Source organism: Thunnus albacares, chromosome 12 (genome assembly GCF_914725855.1).
Source record: "Thunnus albacares chromosome 12, fThuAlb1.1, whole genome shotgun sequence".
NCBI lineage: Eukaryota > Metazoa > Chordata > Actinopteri > Scombriformes > Scombridae > Thunnus > Thunnus albacares.
The window spans coordinates 30800568-30826881 of record NC_058117.1 but is presented as its reverse complement, the minus strand read 5'-3'; the positions used below and the strand labels follow the sequence as shown (position 1 = coordinate 30826881).

At 35.4% G+C, this 26314-nt stretch overlaps 1 protein-coding gene and 1 gene segment (V, D, J or C); both read left to right on the top strand.

Moving 5' to 3' along the window:
• Positions 1-2244: 2244 nt before the first annotated feature.
• Positions 2245-2859, top strand: LOC122993440. The segment is given in 2 exon segments: positions 2245-2429; positions 2522-2859. Coding segments are annotated over 2 exon segments (381 nt in total).
• Positions 2860-9443: 6584 nt separating this feature from the next.
• Positions 9444-22871, top strand: LOC122994467. 3 transcript variants are annotated; one of them, XM_044369172.1, is made up of 4 exons: positions 9455-10013; positions 12618-12855; positions 21840-21901; positions 22018-22871. In XM_044369172.1, the coding sequence occupies exons 1-4, from the start codon at positions 9878-9880 to the stop codon at positions 22221-22223; spliced, it is 642 nt and encodes a 213-aa protein (XP_044225107.1). In that variant the 5' UTR covers positions 9455-9877; the 3' UTR covers positions 22224-22871. The 3 variants fall into 3 exon arrangements, with proteins under 3 accessions (XP_044225106.1, XP_044225107.1, XP_044225105.1); XM_044369170.1 differs by lacking the exon at positions 21840-21901 and adding an exon at positions 13034-13135 and having other exon boundaries at positions 12618-12917; positions 22072-22869; XM_044369171.1 differs by lacking the exons at positions 21840-21901; positions 22018-22871 and adding an exon at positions 13034-13679 and having other exon boundaries at positions 9444-10013; positions 12618-12917.
• Positions 22872-26314: the final 3443 nt, after the last annotated feature.

Here is a 26314-nt window from a genome sequence, read left to right as displayed (position 1 = left end):
CTCTTTTAGCTCCTAGTTGTGGTTTTGCAGCACATTTCCTGTCTGCTTCAGTTTCAGTGTTTCCAGCAGCAGCAGCTGTTTCCTGATAAACCCACTGTACACTAGCTGCCCAGCAGCAAACAGCAGACAGACCATAATATGTCAGAGAGGAGTTTGTTAGCTTGTTGTGGAGCTCTTCTGCCCCCAAGTGGTGAAAACTTCAAATCCATAGTAACCTGTGTGTTTTTAAACAGTATTTGGACTTTGCTTTTTATCCTTCAGTGATTTTAATTGTTATAAATTGTAGTTAGTTGTGGATTCAAAAGTTATTTTAAGTTGAGCTATTTGAGCTGTCAGTCAAACTGTAGTCGACCCCTGTCTTCATGTAAAGCTGGTCGTCCCGTCTGGAAAAGTCCAAGTTCTACTGAAGAAAATGTGATGATATTGTGATGAAATGTCCACAGTTGAACAGACTGAAACAGTGTGGAGAGAAGACTGACCTGTGTGTGTGTGTGTGTGTGTGTGTGTGTGTGTGTGTGTGTGTGTGTGTGTGTGTGTGTGTGTGTGTGTGTGTGTGTGTGTGTGTGTCAGTGTCCTTCCAGTCTCAGTGCAGGGTGAAGCTGCTCTGTGTGCTGTACACAGTGCTGATAGTGAAGAGTCTGGTGTACTGCTGTGGACTCTCTCTGCTGATGATCCTCAGAAACAAGGGACCGTCCACCAACTGCACACATGCTGACTGACTGTTTTCTGCACGTCTTTTCTCACCATCACATCTCATCAGTTCATCTCATTTATCACTTTGATCAGTGTTCACAAATGTCACTTATGACGTGTTGTGCTTGGTTTTACATTTTCTCTCTTTATGCACAAGTTAGATACAGTTGTGCTAAATATATAAATACATATATACACATATATATTTACCAATTAAACCTTAACAGTTACTTTTTTAGCTCAAGTTTGTTTTGTTTCCTCCTTTTAACTTTGACTTGTATTATACAAAAAATAAAAATAAATATAGAAAACATAACTTAGTTTTTGGTATTTTTAAAACCTTTATTACATTTATTGTTTTGCGTTTTATTCATCCTGCAAAGTTAAATTTGTGTCACTGTATTGATTTTGATGTTTTGTCCTAATATATAAATCCATATGCACACAAATATTTGCAAATAAAGCCTTAAGAGTTACTGATTATACATTTTTTAGTTCAGTGTTATTATGGTGCTCCAGTTTATTTCCATATCAGTGTAACTTCTGAATGTAGAAAAAAAAATATATTTTTCAAATTTAAAAAAATACACACACACACATACACACACACACACACACACACATATGTGAATATATATATAAATAAAAAACTATGGTGAAATATTTTACATTTTTATTATTTCTGTAGTTAATTATATGGTTTATAATTTATTCTGCAACATGTTACACAGACATGATAATCTGTTTAGTTATTTGCAAATAAGCTGCATTTTCTCTTATTGTAGATTTTGTAATATTAGAATTATAATTGAATATATACAAATTAATATTAGAATATCAGAATTAAAAACTTTAAAAAATAGAAATCATAATTAATCCGAAAACAGACATTTTTTAAAAAACTTTTGTAGTGTTGAAGCCTGTGAAACTGAGCTTTGAATTATAAGCAGACATTCAGTAGCAGATAATATTGTGAAATTTTATTAAAAATATTAGATTATACAGAATGGCCATAAATAGATTCAGTCTTTAGATTATAAATAGCCTCTAAATTATTGTAACTGTAACACAAATATTCAGATCAGACTGAAATGATGTATGTTACGCAAAATATTTACACTGTAAAAACATATTTGGATTGTTAAAGTAATATTTAGTCTAAATATCTTATATATTTTATTAATATTTTAAATGGGTAAAGCAGTGTGTAGTTGTGTCTCCTCATGTTGCAGATGGGTTGTTATCAGTTCCACCAAAGAGACATGTAGACGACACCTGACTTTAAACTCTTCTGAACCCTCCGGTGGCTTCGTCTTTACAAACTAAACCCTCAGAACTTTATTTCTAATTCTAGTAGAGATCACAAAGCTTCCAAAAATACCAAATCTGTCAGGATGATATTTGAGGAAATGTGTCTGAACTCAGTGTTAAAAGAGAACGTCAATGAATGCATGATACCATCAGATGATGCAGGAAATTCAATTTATTTATTAAACTGAAATGTAAAACCACACAGCAGCAGCAGCAGCAGCAGCAGCCTTATCTGTCCGCTGCAGGGGCTGATGGGAGGTTTGAGGAGCTGTTAGAAACCACGTGGCCCTCGTCTGATCTCACAGCTCGTCCTTGTTTGGCCTCAGCTGCATCAGAGCGCCACTTCTCCCCAGGTTCACCAGAGGAAACACCACTGCACAAAATGCTTTTCCTCCCAGCTGCTGCTCTGTGCTGTCTGTGTTCAGGTGAGTGTTTCCAGCCAATCAGGAGCCAACAAACTCAACCTTTAACAAACACTGTCACACTCACCTTCATCTGTGTGTCTGTTTCTCTACAGCGCTGGTTGTCATGGCAGAAGAGCTGATTCAGGAAGATTTAACATTGACCAGGACAGTTGGTGAAAAAGTCTCCTTCAAATGTAAAGGAACAGACAAGTGTGGTGGTACAAATGTATACTGGCTCCAGAAGAAAGACACATCAACATTCACAGTGATTCTACATATTGAAAAGAATGATGGTAAAATTGATAGAAGGTACAATCATCCTCAGAGGAATGATTTCTCAGCTCTAAAAACACACTCTGAGTTGAAGATCCAGGTAGCTGAACTTTCACACTCAGCCACCTACTACTGTGCCTGTTATAAAAGCGGTTCACTCTCCCACAGTGAGAAATGATCCCTGCAGCCTGAACAAAAACCTCCAGATGAACAGATGTCAAACAGTGTTTGTGACAGGAAGAGAGCAGTAAACCACAGCCCAGGTTCACATATTTCACCTCCATCTCAGCCAGAGTCACAAACAAACTGAGCTGAGGACAATTTTCTTGTTTTGCTGCTGTCACTGTTTTTTTTAATATTGTATTTATCCATATGTTTATTATGCATTTCAGCAGCTCTCCTGTTGTCCCACACAGTGAGAACAAAGGATGAGTACAGAACACATGGATGCGTCTTTGACCTTCTGCTGCAATAAAGTTCATTCCTCCCTCACAATGCTAATCTGCTCTAAATGCAAAAACTTCTTGTTGCTCCTTCACAATAAAAACCTTCTTGTGCTCTTTCCTATACATCTATCAGCAGATTTCATAATATGAAGTCACTTACATTAATCATGGGTGTAGATTTGAGTGAGGACAGAAGGGACATGTGGCTACCAATGTCAAGGTGCTGCTGAATTGTCCCTACCAACATTTTCACCGATCTCAAACATCTTTTCATTTTAACTTGACATAATGTTAACGGTGAGATCTCTGCAGAGTTTCCAGGTTTGTGTGTTTTCTGCAAAAAGTGGGTTATTATGATAAAGAGTGAGAAAACGTGATATGGGGGATCCCTGACCTGACGATCTGGTAACACAATGTCAAGCCGCTTTGCACATTGTTGACAAGCAGCAGCTCAGCGGCAGCTGCAGCAGAGTAGACATACAGATACACTCACATCCAAAGATTTATAAACAACAAAAGCAGCTGGCAGTCATTCATTTTCAGTGAAAGCTGGTGACGAAGGGCTTCAGATTCCGGATTTGATTTTCCTCCCATAGCAACCACTGTACTAAAGTTCCTAGCAAACATCTGTTCCATTCCATATTGATTGATTGATTTATTGACTGGGACAGTGTGAAGATTAAAACATTGAAGATGCACTGCACCAGAGTTAGCTTGTAGCTAGTTTGCATCTGTAGTCCCCAACAAAAAACATACAACAGCACAACAACAAGCAGTACAAAGCAAAAAAAGAAAAAAAAAAAAAAACAAAACAAACAAAAAAAAAAACACACACAGATACAAAATACACCATACAAAATACAAAACTACATACAGCACATCACATACACCCACAATGTCAATTAGACAAATTTAAATCAAGACCATAGATGGAGTTTAGACTCAATGGTTACACAGCTGATTGGTCTCTAGTAGATTTTTTAATTTGGCCTTGAATGTATTGATTGAACTACAGTTCTTCACATCATCAGGTAGGGCATTCCACTGAGTTGTGACTTTCACAGAGAAAGCTGACTGCCCAAATGCAGTGCGATGAAATGGTCTGATACAATCTTGTATAGAGGATATTCTGGAGGATCTAATAGAACTTACTGAGTGAGTGTACACAAAGTCACATAGTGGAGGAGGGACCAAACCATTTAAAACTAGGCACAAATTTGAGAATAATCTAAAATTCTCAAAACTCAGTAAATTATATTTCTTCAGTACCCTACAGTGATGGAAATGCATTGGCTTTTTGTCCAGAGTTTTAAGAGTTTGTTTGTATAAGGACTCAAGAGGTCTTATGGCTGTTTGTCCAGCCTGCCCTCAGCCTGCCCTCAACATTTGATGCAATAAGACATATGGGAAAGAATCATAGCTGCATAAATATCTTGGCTGCGTCCGAGAGACAGTTTCTAATATATCTAAAATTTGCTAAGTTGTACTTTATGGTTTTTTTAACATGTTTCTTAAAGTTCAAATTTGGATCCAGTGTCACACCAAGATATTTAAAATCAGTAACTATGTCAATTTTTTCACCTTTGATTAAAATATCAGCATTAGGAGGTTGTATCATAGTCTTAAAGAAAAACATACCCTTTGTCTTGTTTACATTTAGACTCAGACATGATTGATCAAGCCAATGTGTGATCCTCTCCAATGCAATTGTTAGCTTTGCAGCAGCTAACTCAGCTGTTTTTGCATATGTGTACACAACAGTTTCATCTGCATACATTTGTAGTTCTGCATCATGACACTGTTGAGGGAGACCATTAATATATAGGCTAAATAATAGGGGACCTAACCCTGACCCTTGAGGAACACCCATTGTGCATTTCATGTTACTGGACAGTGTGTCACCTACTTTAATACATTGTCTCCTATTAGATAAATATGAAGACATCCATGCCAGTGCTCTAGATGAGAAGTTAAATTTAGAGAGTTTCGATATTAAAAGATCATGATTGACTGTGTTGAATGCTTTACACAGATCTAAAAATACAGCACCAACTACTCCTCCTTTGTCAAGTGTCGATTTAATTTGCTCTACTAAGTGCAAGGTAGCAGTTTCGGTGGAATGATTTGCTCTAAAGCCAAATTGCATACAATGTAGACCAAATTGTTTGTATTAAGAAATGTTGTCAGTTGTTTAATGACAACTTTCTCAGCAACCTTTGAGAGTACTGGCAATATACTTATTGGTCTGTAGTTACTGGCTTCAAGGCGGTCTCAAGATTTAAAAATAGGCGTGACAATGGCACATTTCCAGTCATCAGGAAAGGTGCTGTCTTTAAAAGACAATTAATTAAATGAGCAATAGGGGGAGTTAAAATATCTTTGTGTGATTTGACAAACATGGTGTCGAATTGGAAAGCATCTCTACTTTTGGAGCTTTTTAAGGAGCTGATGATTTTGTTTACTTGTAACTCATTAGTTTCTACCAGCTCGAAAACCTTATACCATCCATAGGAACAATATCCAGTTTCCTTTTCGTAATTTTTTTTCCTAACTCATTTACAGACTCAAGAAAAAAAATATTAAAGACAGAAGCAACAGTAAGATGATCTTCAATTAACCTTCCCTGTGCTTTGAGTTTAAAATTTCCGAAAAATTTTGGGTCACTCGTTGTGAGATTATCAATGTTTTTCCAGATCAATTTACTGTTGCCTTTTGCCTCATTCAAAATAATGAGATAAAAACGAGATTTAGATTCTCTTAGCTCTTGGATAACTTTGTTCCTTAAACCTTTATAAAGCAGCATGTCAGTGTCTCTTCTAGTTTTAATTGCCTTCCTTAGTGCAGCATCTCTAGATTTCATTAGTTACCACAAATTTTCATTAAACCACAGTAAACTGTTTTTATTTTTAGATTTTATCTGTATTCTCACATTAAATATTTCCCTCACAGAGTTGATTCTGTGAGTAAAAGTATCACAGCCATAGTCCAGATCATCAGAGGACAGTACATCACCCCAGTTCAAGCTGTTAAATTCATTGATAAATTCTTCTTGCTTAGCTCTGGGTATGCATTGAAGGATCATTGTCTTAGTTGCCGTGGTCTTAAATCTACTTTTAGTCAGTTTTCTTGCACATAGGGTTAGGTTATGATCTGATAAGCCAGTGATTAAATTATAACTTTTAGTTATTCTCTCTGGTTGTAAATATTAGATCAATTTGTGTACTGGAGCATTTTGCTGGATCATTGTTCTAGTTGGAATTTCTCTGTGATCATTTTTAGTTCTTTCCTCTTAGTTTTATCCTCCCAGTTCACATTAAAATCACCCATAAGTAATAATTCTTTGTTGAGATTGCACTCTTTCAAGACTTCTGTTAGTTGATCATAGAAAGTGTCATCTGCAGAAGGGGGCCTCTAGACACCTATGATGTTAAAAGACATTTGTTGGGATAACATTATGTTGTCCCCATGGAACCCCATGGACCAAGCTGTGGCCCTTAGCCGTGGGGATGTCCTTCTCCAGCTGTTGCTGCTGTTTATTGTTGCTAGCCATGTATCTGTTGTTGTTGTTGTTGTTGTTGCTCTTGTTGTTCTGCTTCTTTGTGTCCCTTCCTGTTAAAGGGGAGTTTTTCCTTACCGCTGTCACCAAGCACTGCTGATGGTGGAATTGTTGGGTCTCTGTAAATTAAAGAGTATGGTCTAGACCTGCTCTATGTGAAAAGTGTCCTGAGATGACTTTTGTTGTGATTTGGTGCTATATAAATAAAATTGAATAAAAATGAAATTGAAATTGAATAAATTCCTCAGAGCTGCACCATGCAGTTTGATACAAATCAGCACCAAAGTTGTAGTTCTCCTGGTTGCAAAGTTTGTTGCAAAATAGGGTCGTAAAAAGATATATCTACCGGATATATCAAATATCTAGTACAGCCAAACTAGTAATTACACTGCATCTGGATGATCTATGCTAAGAAAAAGTAAGAATGTTGGTTTATTGCAGATATTTTAGCTAGTATTCTAGAAATGGGGTTTTCGGTTGGTGTTCAGTGTCGGCAGGAATTATGCAGTGCTTCAAACTGTGTTTAAGGAGTTTGTTTGTTATGGATTCAAAATGTTTTTATTCAGCCACATCATGTATTAAACTGCCTCCTGAATGCTTATCAATATGTTAACAATTGCAGTAGATTAATGCCTAACTTTCCTGCAACTAGAACTGGTTCAACTAGAACCGGTTTCTATGGTAACATACTTTGAAAAAAAAAACTGTAACACAGCGAAATAGAGGAAAATACTTCCGAGTGGCGGGTTCTCTGGTCAGCCAATTGCAAAGTTTCAAATTCTGGATTTCAAATTCAATTCGTCCCTGAGAAGCTCTAAAATCTACATTTTTTTTTTTTTTGAAAGAACATCATCATACAGTTACATAAAACAACACAAATAACATAACAGCTCAGATACCTACACAACACAAAGACAATTCAGCAGTGTCCATAGCAACTACCATAGCAACAACAGAAAGCTTGCAAGAATCTCCATAATAACCAACAAACTAATCATATACATTCACTGAACGAATATCCTGCTAGAAATGTTATCAAAACACATTTTAATGCAGAAACTATCTTAAAATATTACATTTTCCACTGAGAATAAAAGGAATGGCAGCCATGACTTTTTGTTTGAGCAGACAGAAACTTGACAGTAACGTGATGTGGATGCAGGCCGATAACAAAGAATAGGCCACAAATATTGTAGGAATCTCACTAATTTAGAGCCATTATTGTAAAACTAATACATTTTGCACTGTGGACCAATGTAGCTATTATACATTTTGATGTGAGACTGTTTATTGTAATACAGCTGCATTAAACAGCATATGTATACACTATCAATATGAAAATTATGTAATCCTCTTTATATTGCCTCTCTTTGCTCTCTGTGTTGGTTTTCTTCTCACGTGGACCAGAGTCTGTTTGACCGGTGTCTGAAATAGACAGCCGTTTGTTTGGTTTTAGCCATTTCTCCATGTTGCTAATTCTAAAATTAATAACAACAAAAACAGTTCTTCTTTTTCTTTGTGCTTGTGTGTTTGTGTGTTTGTAGCTACATTTTAAGTGCCATATACTGAACCACGTTCCTGCAGATGTTTCACAATAAAAGTCTTGTTAAGGAAGGGATTCTGTCCACTGAAACGCTAGAAGGCTTTTAATTTCAAATGGATACAGGGAGTGTTGAGTTTGTATTAACAGTGTAATGCAGGGCAAATGAGAACGGATCAAAATGTGGCTTCGCACTAAAATATGACCAATTACTATACTTATCAAACATAGGGAATTAGAAATAAAGGCCTGATACCTTCTGCAGTTGAGGTAAATAAAGGCTCGGGTCACTATTTGAGGATATATAGATTATGTCTATAAGGGCCATAGCATCTTTTTAAAATATATATTGTATTGTTTGACAGAGTCCTTGCAATTACACCACATACCACTAGGGGTCTGCAGTCCACGGGTTGAGAAACAATGCTGCAGTAGATGACCTAATCAAATTATACTTTGCAATTGGATTTAGCAACAAGGAAATACTCATAATTTTAACCCAGCATCACCATATTATCAGAAGCATCCTGACTTTGAAGAGACATTCCTGTGAACTGAGTCTATTCAGAAGAAAACACCATAGTGATTTGGATGATGGTGATGACTTTTATGCATCAAAAACTAAAATGCAATGGACCGATGTAAGAATATCACTGGTTACATCTACGGCCAATTCAAATGATATTTGTGATAAAGAAATACGATAGATCATCAATCACTATTCTATTTTATTCAAACACACTTTTTCTTATAAACGTATGACTTTATAGTCTCAGAGAGTATTCAAATTTTTTTCTCATAAATTTAAGACTTTAATCTTGAAAATTCAGATTTTTTCCTCAAAATATCACCCTCCCTCCCTGAGCTCCGTTACTTTTTTTTAACCTATGATGGCCCTAATATGCTGTTGTAGTTGTCTGTTTTAATCTTTTATGATTTTCTCAAATTTTTATTTAATGACTTTTTCATATGTACTGTCCCCACTTTCTTTCCAAAGAAACCATGTTAATGGTATTTTATGAACAGTAACACTCATTGTTCTGATTTTCTCCTTTCCTCCTTGTGTATGTGTACAGTTTTAAACACGTCTTTTTCGGGGGTTTTTTAAGCACTTTTAGCTGCATTCTGTGCATGAAAGGTGCTATATAAATGAAGTTCATTCATTCATTCATTTCTGACAGAGTGACAAGGTGTGTTTGCTGCCCCCAGTGGTCGATAAGGCTTTTCTGTCAAAGCTCCAGTAGATGTATTATTATAACACACTGGCTGTTACCAACAGTAAACACAAGTTATCAACAAGGACCAAAATCTAAAGGATTCTAACTTCAAATGACAGTCTGAGGATAAAGTACAAGTCAGGAAGAGTATTTTGATTTTTATTGAGGACACTTTTTACTATTGCAGGCTACAGAGCGACTGAATTTTATATCCTGTATTTATGTTATTTTTCTATTTTTTCACAGCTACTGATCCTGATGTAAAATCATATTTTATTAAACTGACAGACAACATGTGTCATGTATTGGACTGATTAGAAATGTAGCAGGATCCCGCCTCTCTCTACCTCAGTAGGCTGAAATAAAGAGAAATACAACAAAAGAAGAGACAGTCATGTTGATATGAACATTAGAGAAACACATCATGGAGATGAAATATGATACTGGTTAATAATTTGGATTTATTCGCCTCAGCGGACACATTCAACAGCAGACAGGTTTTTGTCACAGTCACATTCACTGTGGGAGCTGATGACTACCTCATCTTTGGCTCTGGAACTAAACTGTATGTAGGTAAGACTAAACTTTCATTTCCCTTCAGTTGTTTTATTGAACAAGTTTTAAGTTTATTTTCTGTTGCTTGAGGATTTACACATTAATTTTCTATAATAATTAGAGAATTCATTGTGCAACCATTCTATCATTAAATAAGCATCAGAAAGGAGTTTGTCTTCATATGTTTCTTGGAAACTAAAATCTTTAAACTCTTCCAAATACTCAGAGAAACTCAGCACTGATATTCTAATTTCATTCTGTATTCTCATCAGCTGCTGTTCAATGAAACTTCTTCTTTCTCTCCTGAAAGAAATTAAATTCTAGATGAATGATTGTGGCAGATTTTCCTGCTCTGATCATCTGTTGACTTTTTATACACAATCTTGAGATAATTTAAGTAAATTTGATTGATGAGCAGGATTCTTCAGTCTCATACAGATTCAGAGTTGATTTCATTAAGCTCTCAGTCTCAGTCCGTCATTTCATTTACTACATTTCAGTGGAAATTACAATCACTAATTTAATCAACATTAAAAAGTATAAAAGTATTTTATTATGGATATATTATGGTATATGGAGTTATGGTATATATGGAGGTAAATATGTTGTTTTTTATAAGATATATTTACTATGATATAAAATGCAGCTTGACTAATGTTAAATATTGGAGACCATACCAACATCTATATTTGTTTTTTTTTAAAATTATTATTATAAAAGAATTGTGACCAAAGTGTGAAATAAGCAGGATATTTTACAGCTGAAAACTTGTTAGTGCTGTCTGGTGGACAAACTATGTATTACTGGATTATCTTTTTCATCTCTGTTGTGTACATACACAACAAACAGCAATACATGTACATACTGTACATATGTATTGCTGTGCATATGTATAGTTTTTCAATCTCATGTATGATGAAGCATGGCATAAAGTTTAGCGATATATATCATAAAACAGGGGTTCTCAACTGGTCTCACTCTGGGACCCATATTTTCCCATGGTCATTAAGTCACGACCCACTTTTATAGAATTCAAACCAAGCAAATTTATTTTTCAAAAATATCCTTTGAAAACACACGTATGTCACCTTTTTTTTATAACATAAATACATATATTTACATGTACAAAGTGCATTTCAGAGCACATTATTAAGAAACTGAGGAGGACAATAACAACTGCATGTACACTAAAATAAATATCAAAACTGCACAAAATAAATAAGGCCACAAAATTAGATATTATGGCAAAAATCATAATCATTATTATTTTGGTCAATATTGAGATTACGATTATTTACCACAACATTTACTTTTTGACTCTCATTTTGTCGATTGCCAATGCCGATATATGCACATATTTTTTTCCACCTGGCTGAGGAGAATATTACACATGCAATCATAGATTGTACTAATGATCAAGAAAGACAATATATAAGAGAGGAACTAAGGAAGACTGGAGTTCAGCATTAAAACTTAAATGATCCTGCCAAGTGGGTGGAGCAGTAGTTTTCTTTGACTTTATTAGACAGACAGGATTAATGTGTAGGATTTAATCTTTGGTCCACAGTCCGAGGCAGAGGGTGGCGGTAATACACCTAATACGCTGGTTTCCAACCGCTGATATAAACCAAAAAGGAGAAGAAGAAAAAGGTTTTTCAAACAGAGTGGTACATCTTGTCAGCCGAGGGGTTTTCCATCTGTGCAGCCGAACACCGCAGCACCTCCACGGACTATAACATCCTGACGGCCCAGGTGCTTCCTCCGCAGGCTCCACCTCACTCAGCCGGTTTGTTACTCAGGTTAAAGTGGGAAGAAGCAGCGGGTCTGTCGGGCAGCTGAGTGAAGTGGAGTCTGTGGAGGGTAGCCAAAATCGTAATGGAAAATAAGATTCGAGTAATCGCACAGCCCTATTTCATACTCTGAGTTGCGAGCACTATATATCAAACACTGGGGTTTCTATCCCTTTTTATCCTCAATGTACGAAAATCCACATTTTAAATACTCCGGGTCATATTTTGCTTCGCCATATTGCCTCTGAACGTCAACACAAACTTAAAGTGAACGTCAATCAAATGATGGTTACCATGGCTACGGCGCGAGACTGCTGCACATCTTTCCCTGTCAGAATATATATTTTTCAAAATAAAAGACAAGTCCAATATCCGATGCGTATTAAATATTATTTATTTATTTTTGACCAGCTGCCCGCGACCCACCCAGAATGGGTCTGCCACCCACTTTTGGGTCGTGAACCACCAGTTGAGAATCACTGTCATAAAATATAGGAGACACAATTTATTCCTATTTTATGATGAAGGTTAATATTCGACATTCTACAAATGTAAATTTATTATATTTTATATTCTTATTGTTATTAATGAATTATATGTAACAATTTAAATATTAATGAACAGAACTTTTTGTTGTCAACTTTTATCTAGATGAAGATATATGACATATATGAAAATATGTATCAGTGTAGATGATGTTTGTGGTGTATTGATGAGTAGTTTAGTGATCATGTAGTTTCCAGGATCAGACTGAATGCAGTGCAGTGCTGTAAGCTGCTGTTGACTGTGTGAATGTGTGTCTGTGCTGCTTGTTGCTGCTGTCAAACTTCAGTTAAGCAGGTAGTGAAGCCCGTGGTGAGCGTGTACCCAGCAGCCAACCTGGAGGGGAGGAGCTCCCTGCTGTGTCTGGCCTCAGCCATGTCTCCTCCTGTGGTCCAGTTCTCCTGGAAAAGACAGAAGAAGAACGGCCCGCTGGAGGATCTGCCCCCTGCTGAGGGAGAGCAGCTGGAGCTCAGAGAGCTAAAACGCACCGTCGCCATCAGAGTGGTTGATCGGGATGCTCTCTACACATATAAATACCGCTGCTCCGTCAAGCACAAGGGGGGCACAGTGGTGGCCCAAACAGAACAAGGTAATGAAGGCTTGGTGACTGTATTCAGCTTGATTCAGCTTCATCTGGAGACGCTGTCAGAGAGAGCAGAGGAGCAGAGCACTGACTAATTTGTTTTTCACTTTTTTCTGTTTCAGAGGTTTCTGCTCTTCTTTCACCAACAACAGCTCTAACAGCAGCTCCATCACCATCTCGCACACCAGCTCCATCAGCAGAGCCACCAGCAGCTCCACCAGCAGGTTTTGTCCCGTCTCAGTACCAGGTGAAGCTGCTCTGTGTGCTGTACACAGTGCTGATAGTGAAGAGTCTGGTGTACTGCTGTGGACTCTCTCTGCTGATGATCCTCAGAAACAAGGGACCGTCCACCAACTGCACACATGCTGACTGACTGTTTTCTGCTCGTCTTTTCTCACCATCACATCTCATCAATTCATCTCATTTATCACTTTGATCAGTGTTCAGAAATGTCACTTATGACGTGTTGTGTTTAAATTACTAAAAACTATAAATACACACACGCACACATACAGTATATTTGCAGTTATTAAGTGTAAATTCTGTAGAATATTAATATCTTGATGCTCTATTTTAATTCCACTTTTAATCATGACTTATATAATAGTGTAAAATGAAATTGAATCATTAGCTACCTGGTAGATATTTAAGTGCTTACAGTATTTTTTCTTTCTTGTGTATTTTCTTTTTAATACATTATGCAGAGGGTGGCAGGTTTGTCAAAGTCATTCAGAGTAACATTCTCAATAAACTGAAACATCACAGTTTCTGTCATTTATAATCATCCATGTTTTTATTGATTTGACTTTAGCTTCACATAATACAAATAATCAGACACAGAATCCACTAAATTAGCCAAGTTTGAAACGTACAAGTAATTTGACTCTTGGCAAATGTACAGGAAGATACAAAGAAAAGCGTACAGCTAAACAGAAACATCAAAGTAAAGACAAGCAAACATAAACATATAGCTATTAAATACAAGCAAGTAGGTGTGGTGTACCAACTGGTTCGGTGATGGGTCCCCTGATCATTTAGCTTGTGTATTGATCATCTTTTATAATTGTTTCAGTGTGAATGTATAACTCTACGCTGAAGACACTGTTGTTTACACACATGAAGAATCAGCAGAGAGCTGCTTTGAAGCTACAGCTGCTATAAAAATGATCACACAGCGGCTTCATTAGTCTGCGCTAAAGCCTGAATGTTGTCAAAATGATGGGTGTGTTTTTTTTATTTTTTTCTAAATCACCAAAATACTGATCAGCTCTTGCAGTTTTATCAAGACAAAATTGATTGGTACATTCACATATAATATGATTATAGGAAAACTAAGATTATTTATTAATTCTGCTACTCTGATTGAGGATAACAAAAGGATAACAAATTTTAAGCATTGCAGACAGAAGTGGATGTTAAAAATATTCCAACACTGTAAATTTAAACACTCGGCAGTCAAAAACTTCAATTTAGAAGAAGATGAAAGATTTCAGAAACACCACAGTTTAAAAATTGGTTTGTTTTATTAGCAAAAACAACTTCATAATAGAAACTGATGATAAAACAAATGGTAACAAGAAAGTAATACAACCGTTAAATATAAAATCTATATTATTAAATAATGTTTATTCATTATTAAATTATTATATGTAATTATGTACAATATTAATATTCTTATTAATGTCAGTTTTGTTACTCAATCAATCATTTATTATAATTAAACTGGAATATGTGAGACAATGAACTTGTTTCACACCAACATATGTATATGTGTATATTTACCCTGGTATTCTTCTGATTAAGAAACATTTCTTTGCTCTATTCATTAAAAATGAACAGGTTTGTTTGTTTTTTTACATACATCTAATGTTTATGTTGTTTTGTAAATATATATCACGTTTGTGTTTTATATTCAATAAAAATATTTCAAATAATATGATTTAAGTTGGGTTTTTAGTATCAAAATCTATTTCTGCTTCTATGAGTCATGCATTATTTATTGTTGTTATTATTAGTATGTTCAACAACTCAATATCATTTACAACCATTTTTTCTTTATCTATTCGTTTAAAGTCAATTTAGTAATTTATTTGTGAACACAATGCAGACTGTGGGACCTGAGCAGACTGCAGGAGTTTGAACGTCTCCCTTTATTTAATGATGTCAGTTTCTCAGCTCTGAGTTTAGGATTTCAGCTGCTTCTCTCACATATTAATAACACAGATTATAACTGAGACAGCGAGCGCTGAATTCATACTAAAGTTCCTGGAACGATACTTTAACCAGAGTCGATGGTTGTAACCGTCATTGTGTTAGTAAAGTGAAAAACCACAGTGAACAGTGTGGAGGCTGCTGAGCAGAAACCCACACGGCCCGTCTGCTGCAGGAAAGGAAGTGTTGATTCGTTGTCAACAGTTTTATATGAGTCCTAATAACCGCTGAGAACAGATTCACACCTGCTGCTGTACACTCATGAACTTCCCTCCCTCTCATTTGTCATGTGGGTCTTTTCTCTTGTTGTCTGTAAACCTTTTTTCCACTGAGCCCTCCACCCACACAGTCAAACTGAGCCCAACCACCAACAGAGGCCACACATCTGGAGGTCTTGTCACTTTTTCTTTTTTGGAGTTTTTAGCTAAGGTGCACTTTACAGCAGGGGAGGAATGTAATAAAGAACAATTGTGAGGTATTTTACATGAGTATTTCTATTTTATGCCTCTTTATACATCCACTCCACTACATTTCAGAGGGAGATATTTTACTTTCTACCCCACTACATTTACTTCACAGCTATAAGTACTACTTACTTTTCAGATGTAGATTTTACTAGTAAAGCTGATGATGTATTTTATATTTGAAATACTTTGACTTTTCAGTGTACAAAAAGCCACATTAAATCCCCTTTGACTCCATGTTTTAAAACAATACAACATGAAACATTTCAAGGGTGGTGAATACTTTTCACAGGCTCTGTATATATGTATATGATCAATGTAACAGTGTGTGGGGCCAATTCACATAAAGAGTACTTTTACTTTTTATACTTTAAGTACATTTTGCAAATAATACTTCAGTAATTTTGAAAGTAAAACCATTACTTGTAAAGTAGTATTTTATGTAACAACTCAGAACCTCATGACCCAAAAGCACAACTTCAGAGACAGGAGCAGAGTCCAATATTCTTTAATCAGTCTAAAAAAACAAGCAGGGGTCACAAACCAGGCAGACAACTCAAAGGGACTAGGCAAATCTCAAGACCAGGAAACGGGCAAGATATCCGGTAACAGGCGAGCGGACAGAAAGATAAAGAAATGCTGGAAAGCTATGCAAACACATTTGACAATCTGGCAAGAAGCATGTGAATGTGAACCAGTATATAAGGAGTGACTGATGAGCCTAATGGGATCCAGGTGAGGAGATGGATGGGGAAACTCAGGTGAGGGGAATGAGGTGATTGCAGGGCAGATGGATGTGGCAGGATCTGCAATCACAGGAGAGTTAGTGATCAGGCAGGTGAACAACATGAAAAATAGTCACCAAGAGGGTGAACCCATGACAATTTTATACTGTATTATTGGTACATTTACTTAAATAAACCAGTTCAATATTTCTTCCATCACTGCTTTACAGTTTACACTTGTCATTGCCGAGTGCTCATACATAAATGACAGAAGGGGCTGTTTGTCAGTATCCTCCAAATATAACACATATGAGTGTTTTCTGATCTGAACGTCTGATTTGTCAACTAAACTACCTTCAGTTGTCAGAAGATCATGGTCATGCAAATAAATTATTCTTACAGTAAAATGACTTTTTAACCAAATAAACCCAGGAACTCATGAGCCCTGCACTGCTAGAAGCAAAATAATTATTGCCTTTACTCTTATTCTCCTTTTCATTTTTACATTTTTGGTATCATTAAATATTACACTTAGGATTTCTACAGTGAATAAAAGATACTAAAAGATTTTTCTGATGTTCACAACATAAATTTTAAAGAAAATAATAAATGTACTCAAGAAAGGCTTCAGCAGCTTTTGGGCTCAGATTTCCAATTGTCCTTTGTGTAAAGTATTTGCTGAAATAACTGTCATCAGTTGGTTATCACCTCTATGTGAGGAGCTTTCTAGTGTGAAAACATTAAAGAGGTTTTTGGGAGAAAAACAACAGCATTTTCTGCTTTGACCAGCTGCTGATGTTGCTTGATTATACACGTATGAAACTTTATTGTGTTATTGTCTGACTGTTTGTGTTCTTATGTTATTTGTGTATTTTCTTTTTCATACAAGTAAAGATGACTTGTTGATCTTAAAGCTCCACTAATCAATAGTTTTATATTAAGAATGAATCTAATGACTAAATGAGCTTTTTAGCCTCTTTTAGCTCCTAGTTGTGGTTTTGCAGCACATTTCCTGTCTGCTTCAGTCTCAGTGTTTCCAGCAGCAGCAGCTGTTTTCTGATAAACCCACTGTACACTACCTGCCCAGCAGTAAACAGCAGACAGACCATAATATGTCAGAGAGAGAGGAGTTTGTTAGCTTGTTGTGGAGTTCCTCTGCCCCCAAGTGGTAAAAACTTCAAATCTATAGTAACCTGTGTGTTTTTAAACAGTATTTGGACTTTGCTTTTTATCCTTCAGTTATTTTAATTGTTATAAATTGTATAGTTATATTGTTTTTAATATGTTCTACAACATTTTATACAATTGTCATTTTCAAGTGTGATAATCTCAATAATCTGTCTAGTTACTTGTAAATAAACTGCATTTTGTCTTATTGTAGATTTTGTAATATTAGAATAAGAATTGAATATATCTAACTAACATGGAAGGAGTCTCTGTCTGTCTCTCTGTACATACACATATATATGATATATTTACTCTTTATACACATTTGGGGTCATGAAAACAAAAGTTTGAAGAGACTAGTAGTAGTAGAAGCAATGTGTTGTTGCAGCCACATGAGGGCAGCAGTGTAAAGGTTTTATTACTGACAGCTCAGCACAGAGCAGATAGAGGTAATATAATATAAAGTGGAGAATGAGATGTAAACTACAGCTTTAAAGTCTAATAAAATGCTGGAACAATATAAATAATATATAAGATAATGTTTCCAATATATTATAAATATTATATAATAAAAAGGGAGAGAGCTACTTTTGGTTTTGCTCCTGAAAACAGCTGAACATGTAGACTGGTGCAGGTTGTATTTGGTACCAACCTTTTATTTAATAATCATGAATAAATATTCAGTTATTTACAAATAAGCTGAATTTTCTCTTATTGTAGAGTTTGTAATATTATACACAAATTAACATAAGGATATTAGACTTAAAACAACTCTGAAATAAAAACATAGAAGAGATAATAATGAATCTGAAAAACATATTTTTGAATACAGTTTTCTTTGTATAAAAGCATATGAAGCTGAAAGTTATTATTATTATTATTATTATTATTATTATTATTATTATTATTATTATTATTATTATTATTAAGAATAATAACAAAAGTTTCCAAAAATATCAAATCTGTCAGGATGAAATTTGAGGAAATGTGTCTAAACTCAGTGTTAAAAGAGAGCGTCAATGAATGCATGATACCATCAGATGATGCAGGAAATTCAATTCATTTATTAAAGTGGATTAAATAAATATAAGGGGAACATTTAAAGGTTAAAATCACAGTTCAGAAGGAGCTTTGTGGATTTGTAGTTTTTTTTATTTTCATCACATCTGTTCTACAAACAACAGTGAACAATCTGTGTTGCTAAATTCACCACCAACCTGAACGTGTTTGTGGTTCCATGAATGTTTTTGTGTTTTGTTGTGTCCCAGATTTTTGATCTGCTGCCAGATTAAAATCAAGATGAAGAAAGTGAAAGTGAAGCACACAGAGAAACAGAGACGTGGAGGAAAACATATGATTAAAAAATAAGAGTCAAATCATTTTAAAAACCAGTTGAGATAATATCAGTCCGTCTCTGCTCTCCATCACTTTCACTGTTAAACTAATATGAGTTTGTGTTTCTGCTTCTTTTAAATGCAGCTGTAATGATTGTAAATATTTGAATAGAGCTGATAAATTCTCACATTAACACCTGTGAACAATCAAACAGTGATGTGTCAGTGACGTCCATCTCCATGGTAACTGTGTGCAGCCTGTTGCTCCTCCACTCAGAGGAAAACCACACAGCAGCAGCAGCAGCAGCAGCAGCAGCAGCAGCCTTATCTGTCCGCCGCAGGGGCTGATGGGAGGTTTGAGGAGCTGTTAGAAACCACGTGGCCCTCGTCTGATCTCACAGCTCGTCCTTGTTTGGCCTCAGCTGCATCAGAGCGCCACTTCTCCCCAGGTTCACCAGAGGAAACACCACTGCACAAAATGCTTTTCCTCCCAGCTGCTGCTCTGTGCTGTCTGTGTTCAGGTGAGTGTTTCCAGCCAATCAGGAGCCAACAAACTCAACCTTTAACAAACACTGTCACACTCACCTTCATCTGTGTGTCTGTGTTTGTCTACAGTGCTGGTTGCCATGGCAGCAGAGCTGATTCAGGACCAATTATCACTGACTAGGAGAGCTGGTGAAACAGTCTTCTTAAGCTGTGGAGGAACTGACCAGTGTGATAAAAAACAGGTGTACTGGTACCAGAAGACAGAAACAGACCCACTCAAAGTTATTCTACGTATTGATCTCACTGATGGGAGGGTTAATTCACGCTACAATCATCCTCAGAAAGATGATTTCTCAGCTTCAAGAAAAAACTACGGCTGTCAATTGCTCATACAGAAAATAAAACTCTCACATTCAGCCACCTACTACTGCTCCTGTTATAAAAGTGGTTCCCACAGTGAGAAATGATCCCTGCAGCCTGTACAAAAACCTCCAGATGAACAGATGTTAAACAGTGTTTGTGACAGGAAGAGAGCAGTAAACCACAGCCCAGGTTCACATATTTCACCTCCATCTCAGCCAGAGTCACAAGAAAATTCAGCTGCGGGCAAAAATCCTCTGCTTTGACCTGTCCATCACTCTCCTACAATGTTAATCTACACTTGCTACAGATTCTTCACAATAAAAGCCCTTTAGTATGTTTGTGTCATATCTAAACGCATACAGTATATGTACTTCAAATAAATATACTAATTAACATGTTCATTTGTCCCTTTTTCTACATTATCATTATGTCTTTATCTGTTGACAAAACTTGCAATACATTTTTTCTTTTCATTTGTTTTACTCTCATTTTGAATAAGACTAAAACAAATATTTTCATCATAGTTTTTGTTGACAAGATCTTCTTTCATTAGCAAAAAAGGAGGGAAAAACAACAACAACAACAACAACAATAACAACAACAACAGTAAAACAAACTTTGACGACAAAATTAACACCAAGATTATCTGTATAGTTATATACTGTATATATCAACCCAGTCTCACATCAATATGTGTAATAGCACAAAATGTATTAGTTTCATAATAAAGGCTCTAAAATTGTGAGATGGTTATGTTCTTTTTGGCCTATTCTTTTCTATTGGCCTGCGTCCACGTCACATGACTGTCAAGTTTCTGTCTGCTTAAACAAAATGGCTGACATTCTTTTTATTCTCAGTGGAAAATGCAAAATTTTACAACAGTTTTGGCATCAAAATATGTTTTGATAACATTATTACTGAGCGTGACTGTCAGAAACTCATAATATGAGTAATATTTAGACAAAACATCTGTCAAGGTATTGTTATTTAAAATAAATGTATTGATGTTTTATTAAATAAATTATATGCGATGGTAATAATACCAAGAACAACAATAACAACAGAAAAAATAATAATAATAAACTTTATGTCTACAGCCCAATCAATGCTTCAAAATGCAATTACGATTTTTTTTTTTTTTTTTAAAGTGACTATAGATTTAGAGTGACATTTATATATTTATATGCACAGTTCATACTGTTAATTATATGTAAACATGCTAGAAAGGCATCTTGGTGCTGTTGTTAATTATTGGTGTATATAATAATTATTATGTGGACACATTCATCTCAGCTGACGCATTCAGCAGCAGGTTTTTGTCACAGTGCGTCTCACTGTGGGAGGATCCAGTGAATCTGACAGATACCTCATCTTTGGCTCAGGGACAAAACTGTATGTAGGAGGTAAGATTAAACATTCATTTTCCTTCAGCTGTTTTATTGTAGAACTTCTTGAGTTTGTTAACTATTGTTTAGGCTGTTTCTTAAGGCTGTACTGTGGTTTTTGATCATTAGTAAATAATTTGTAATGTGCTGACTACATTAGTATCTGAAAGGTTTACAACATTACAGATAAATAATAAACAATATTTTTACAGTGATTAAGTATCTTGAAATGAGTAATATGAAGGAAAGTCGTATATCTATATCTATATCTATCTATATATATATCTATATATATATATATACATATATTTATAGAGAGAGAGAGAGAGAGAGAGAGAGAGAGAGAGAGAGACAGAGAGAGAGAGAGAGAGAGAGAGAGAGAGAGATGATGTATTTTAAAATATTTGATCTTGGTTTTCTGTATTGATGAGTAGTTTAGTGATCATGTAGTTTCCAGGATTAGACTGAATGCAGTGCAGTGCTGTAAGCTGCTGTTGACTGTGTGAATGTGTGTCTGTGCTGCTTGTTGCTGCTGTCAAACTTCAGATGAGCAGGTAGTGAAGCCCGTGGTGAGCGTGTACCCAGCAGCATCCAGAGCCCACCTGGAGGGGAAGAGCTCCCTGCTGTGTCTGGCCTCAGCCATGTCTCCTCCTCTGGTCCAGTTCTCCTGGAAAAGACAGAAGAAGAACGGCCCTCTGGAGGATCTGCCCACTGCTGAGGGAGAGCAGCTGGAGCTCAGAGAGCCGGAACAAACCGCCTCCATCCTGCTGCTCCATCAGCAAGAGAAGAGCACATATAAATACCGCTGCTACGTCAAGCACGAGGGGGAAACAGTGGAGGCCCAAACAGAACAAGGTAATGAAGGCTTGGTGACTGTGTTCAGCAGTGATTCAGCTTCATCTGGAGACGCTGTCAGAGAGAGCAGAGGAGCAGAGCACTGACATTTGTTTTTGACTTTTTTTCTGTTTCAGAGGTTTCTACCCTTCTTCCACCAACACCAGCTCCATCAGCAGATCCACCAGCAGCTTTTGTCCCGTCTCAGTACCAGGTGAAGCTGCTCTGTGTGCTGTACACAGTGCTGATAGTGAAGAGTCTGGTGTACTGCTGTGGACTCTCTCTGCTGATGATCCTCAGAAACAAGGGACCGTCCACCAACTGCACACAAATGAATAACTAACTGTTCTCCAGCTTTAACTGCTTACTGAAAACTGTTAAAGCCTGAAGATAAAGTTGACAGCTGATCCTGGGGAAACTGAGGAGCCCATTAGCTTTTTTTTTTCTTTCAAATAAATGACAGTGAATTTAACCTGTTAATAAGTTTTGACTATGTAGAAACAACCTGTCGACACAACTCCACAGACCTTTCCACTGCTGACAAAAACAAATGCAAAAATAAAGAAGACATATTGTTGCATTTGGGTGACATACGTATACTGTCATTACGAACAATACAGTTTACCTTATTTACTTTTTTTTTGTCTTTTCTGCAGTGTGAACAACCTCACCAATGAGCACGCTCAGTGATGCTCCTGTCCAGAGACAGAGAATGCATTTGAGGATGAGATAACAAATATTGTTGATGTATGATATGTATAATATTAACATTAAACTGTTCTATCAGGATAACTTCATAAAAAAATGTAAATATGAGTTATGATCAGAAGATAACAGGCTAATTAAGAGTTCCAACCTCAGCTTTTTGTTTATATTTTCATTTTCATTTATAAAACTGTATATAATGTTCAATATAATGATTTCTTTCATGTTCATGTTTTTTTTTTCTTATCCTAAAGTTGCACCTTGTTTTTTGCGTTACTGACTATGAAGCACATTTTGTAAAATCTATTCTGTTTGAAAATAAAGTTTCATGTTCTCATTCTCAGTCTTATTAATAATAACAGTAAGTACTTTTATTTCTTTTCTGATGTTGTGTTATAATTTGTTCCAACGCCCAGTTTTCTTTTTTTTTTCTTTTTTTCTTTTTTGAAACACAAATATTTAACCTGGGACTTTTTAAATTTTTTTAAAAAAAAATTTTCTTTCTTTCTCCCAGAGATGACAAACTGTAAATCCTTTCTTTGAGCATGTTATTTAAAAAAATAATTATATATTTTTTTTATTCAAAGCATCACTTAAAATGATCATCAGAAGATTATATCGTCTTCCTGACATATTTTGGTAAGATGAACATTACTTGATTCAGCATATTTGAGGGATATTTTACTTAGAGATTCTCATATTATTGGAAATTATAGACATAAAATAAATAAATAATAATAATAATAATAAATACTCCCACAGTTGTCATTTTCTTGGTATTCTTTTCTCTTCTCACACCAAGTTAAACTATAACTTTTCCCTCATTCCAATTTTCAGTCTAGTGTTTTCACACTAGAAAGCTCCTCACATAGAGGTGATAACCAACTGATGACAGTTATTTCTGCAAATACTTTACTCAAAGGACAACTGGACATTGGACATTTCTTAACATGACCATGATCTTCAGACAACTGAAGGTAGTTTAGCTGTCAAATCAGACATTCAGATCAGTAAACAGTCATATATGTTATATTTGGAGGATATATATATATATATATATATATATATATATATTACTAAAGTAAATGCACCAATACCACAGTATAAAATACTACAAAATTACAGAAGTATTATTCACTAAATGTACAGTATGAAAAGTGAAAGTACTCTTTATGTAAATTGGCCCCACACACTGTTACATTGATCATATACATATATACAGAGCCTGTGAAAAGTATTCACCACTCTTGAAATGTTTCATGTTGTATTGTTTTAAATCATGGAGTCAAAGGGGATTTAATGTGGCTTTTTGTACACTGAAAAAACCCTTATATGTAAAATGAAAATAAATCCCTATGAAGTGATCTAAATGTATTTCAAATATAAAATACATCATCAGTTTGGTAGTAAAATGTAAATCTAAAAAGTAAATAGTACCTGTAGCTGTGAAGTAAATGTAGTGGAGTAGAAAGTAAAATATCTCCCTCTGAAATGTAGTGGAGTGGACATATAGAGAGGCATAAAATAGAAATAGTCATGTAAAATACCTCACATGTACTTTATTACATTCCTCCCCTGCTGTAAATGCACCTTTGCTAAAAACTCCAAAAAAGAAAAAGTGACAAGACCTCCAGATGTGTGGCCTTTGTTGGTGGCTGGGCTCAGTTTGACTGTGTGGGTGGAGGGCTCAGTGGAAAAAAGGTTTACAGACAACAAGAGAAAAGACCCACATGACAAATGAGAGGGAGGGAAGTTCATGAGTGTACAGCAGCAGGTATGAATCTGTTCTCGGCGGTTATTAGGACTCATATAAAACTGTTGACAGCGAATCAACACTTCCTTTCCTGCAGCAGACGGGCCGTGTGGGTTTCTGCTCAGCAGCCTCCACACTGTTCGCTGTGGTTTTTCATTTTATTAACACAATGACGGTTACAACCATCGATTCTGGTTAAAGAATCGTTCCAGGAACTTCAGCATGAATTCAGCGCTCGCTGTCTCAGTTTTAATCTGTGTTATTAATGTGTGAGAGAAGCAGCTGAAATCCTAAACTCAGAGCTGAGAAACTGACATCATTAAATAAAGGGAGACGTTCAAACTCCTGCAGTCTGCTCAGGTCCCACAGTCTGTACTGTGTTCACAAATACAGTACTCAATAAGTTTAAACAAATAGATAAAAATAAAATGGTTGAAATTGTGATTGAGGTGTTGAACATCCTAATAATAATAATAATAATAATAATAAATAATGCATGACTCATAGAAAAGAAAGTAGAAATAGATTTTGATGCTAAGAACCAAACTTAAATTTTATATTTATATTTTTATTGAATACAAAACACAAGCAAGCATATATGATGTATATTTACAAAATAACATAAACCTCTGATATATGTAAAAAAAAAAAAATCATTTTCAGCAAAAATACAAGTGCACATATACGTATGTTGGTGAGAACGAAGTTCATTTTCTCACATATTCCACCTTAATTATAATAAATGATTAATTGAATCACAAAACTAAATTATTTAATACTATTGATATTGTACATAATTACATGTACTAATTTAATAATTAATATAGATTATTTGATAATATAGATTTTATAATTAATAGTTCTTTTACTTTCTTGTTGCTGTTTGTTTTATTACCAGTTTCTCTCATGATGTTTTTTTTGTTAATAAAATAAACCAGTTTTTAAATTGTGGTGTTTCTGAAATCTTTCATCTTCTTCTAAATTGAGGTTTTTGCCTGCAGAGTGTTTAAATTCACACTGTATGAACATTTTTAACATTCACTTCCTCTTTTTTAAAAAAATACATCCTACATTTGTTTGTACATCATCAATCAGAGCAGCAGAAAACAAACCACTGAAACAAGTCATCTTTTCTACACTGAATCACTTTTCCAGTTATTTCAGTTGTATAAATCTAAATGAACCTAGTTTTTTATAATCATATTTCATGTAAATGTACCAATCAATTTTGTCTTGATAAAACTGCAAGAGCTGATCAATATTTTTGATTTTCTTTTTGTTCGTTTGTTTTAGAAAAAAATCAAAAAACACACCCATCATTTTGACAATATTCAGGCTTCAGTGCAGACTAATCAAGCCGCTGTGTGATCATTTTTATAGCAACTGTAGCTTCAAAGCAGCTCTCTGCTGTTTCTTCATGTGTGTAAACAACAGTTTCATCAGCGTAGAGTCGTATATTCACACTGAAACAATTATAAAAGATGATCAATATACAAGCTAAATAATCAGGAGACCCGTCACCGAACCTGTTGGCACACCACACCTACTTGATTCTATTTAATAGCTATATGTTTATGTTTGCTTGTCTTTACTTTGTTGTCTCTGTTTAGCTGTAAGCTTTTCTTTGTATCTTCCTGTACATTTGTACGATGTGAAAGTTTACTGACATCTACTCACGACAAGAGTCAAATTACTTGTAGGTATCAGCAAACTTGGCCAATATAGTTGATTCTGTGTCCGATTATTTGTATTATTTGCATTATTTGCATATCCAAACTGAAATTAATAAAAACATGAATGATTATAAAAGACAGAAACTGTGATGTTCCAGTTTATTATACTCTGAATGACAACAAACCTGCCACCTTCTGCATAATGTTATAAAAATGAAACACACAGGAAAGAAAAAATACTGTAAGCACTTACATATCTACCAGGCAGCTAATGATGCAACTTCACTTTACACTATTATACAA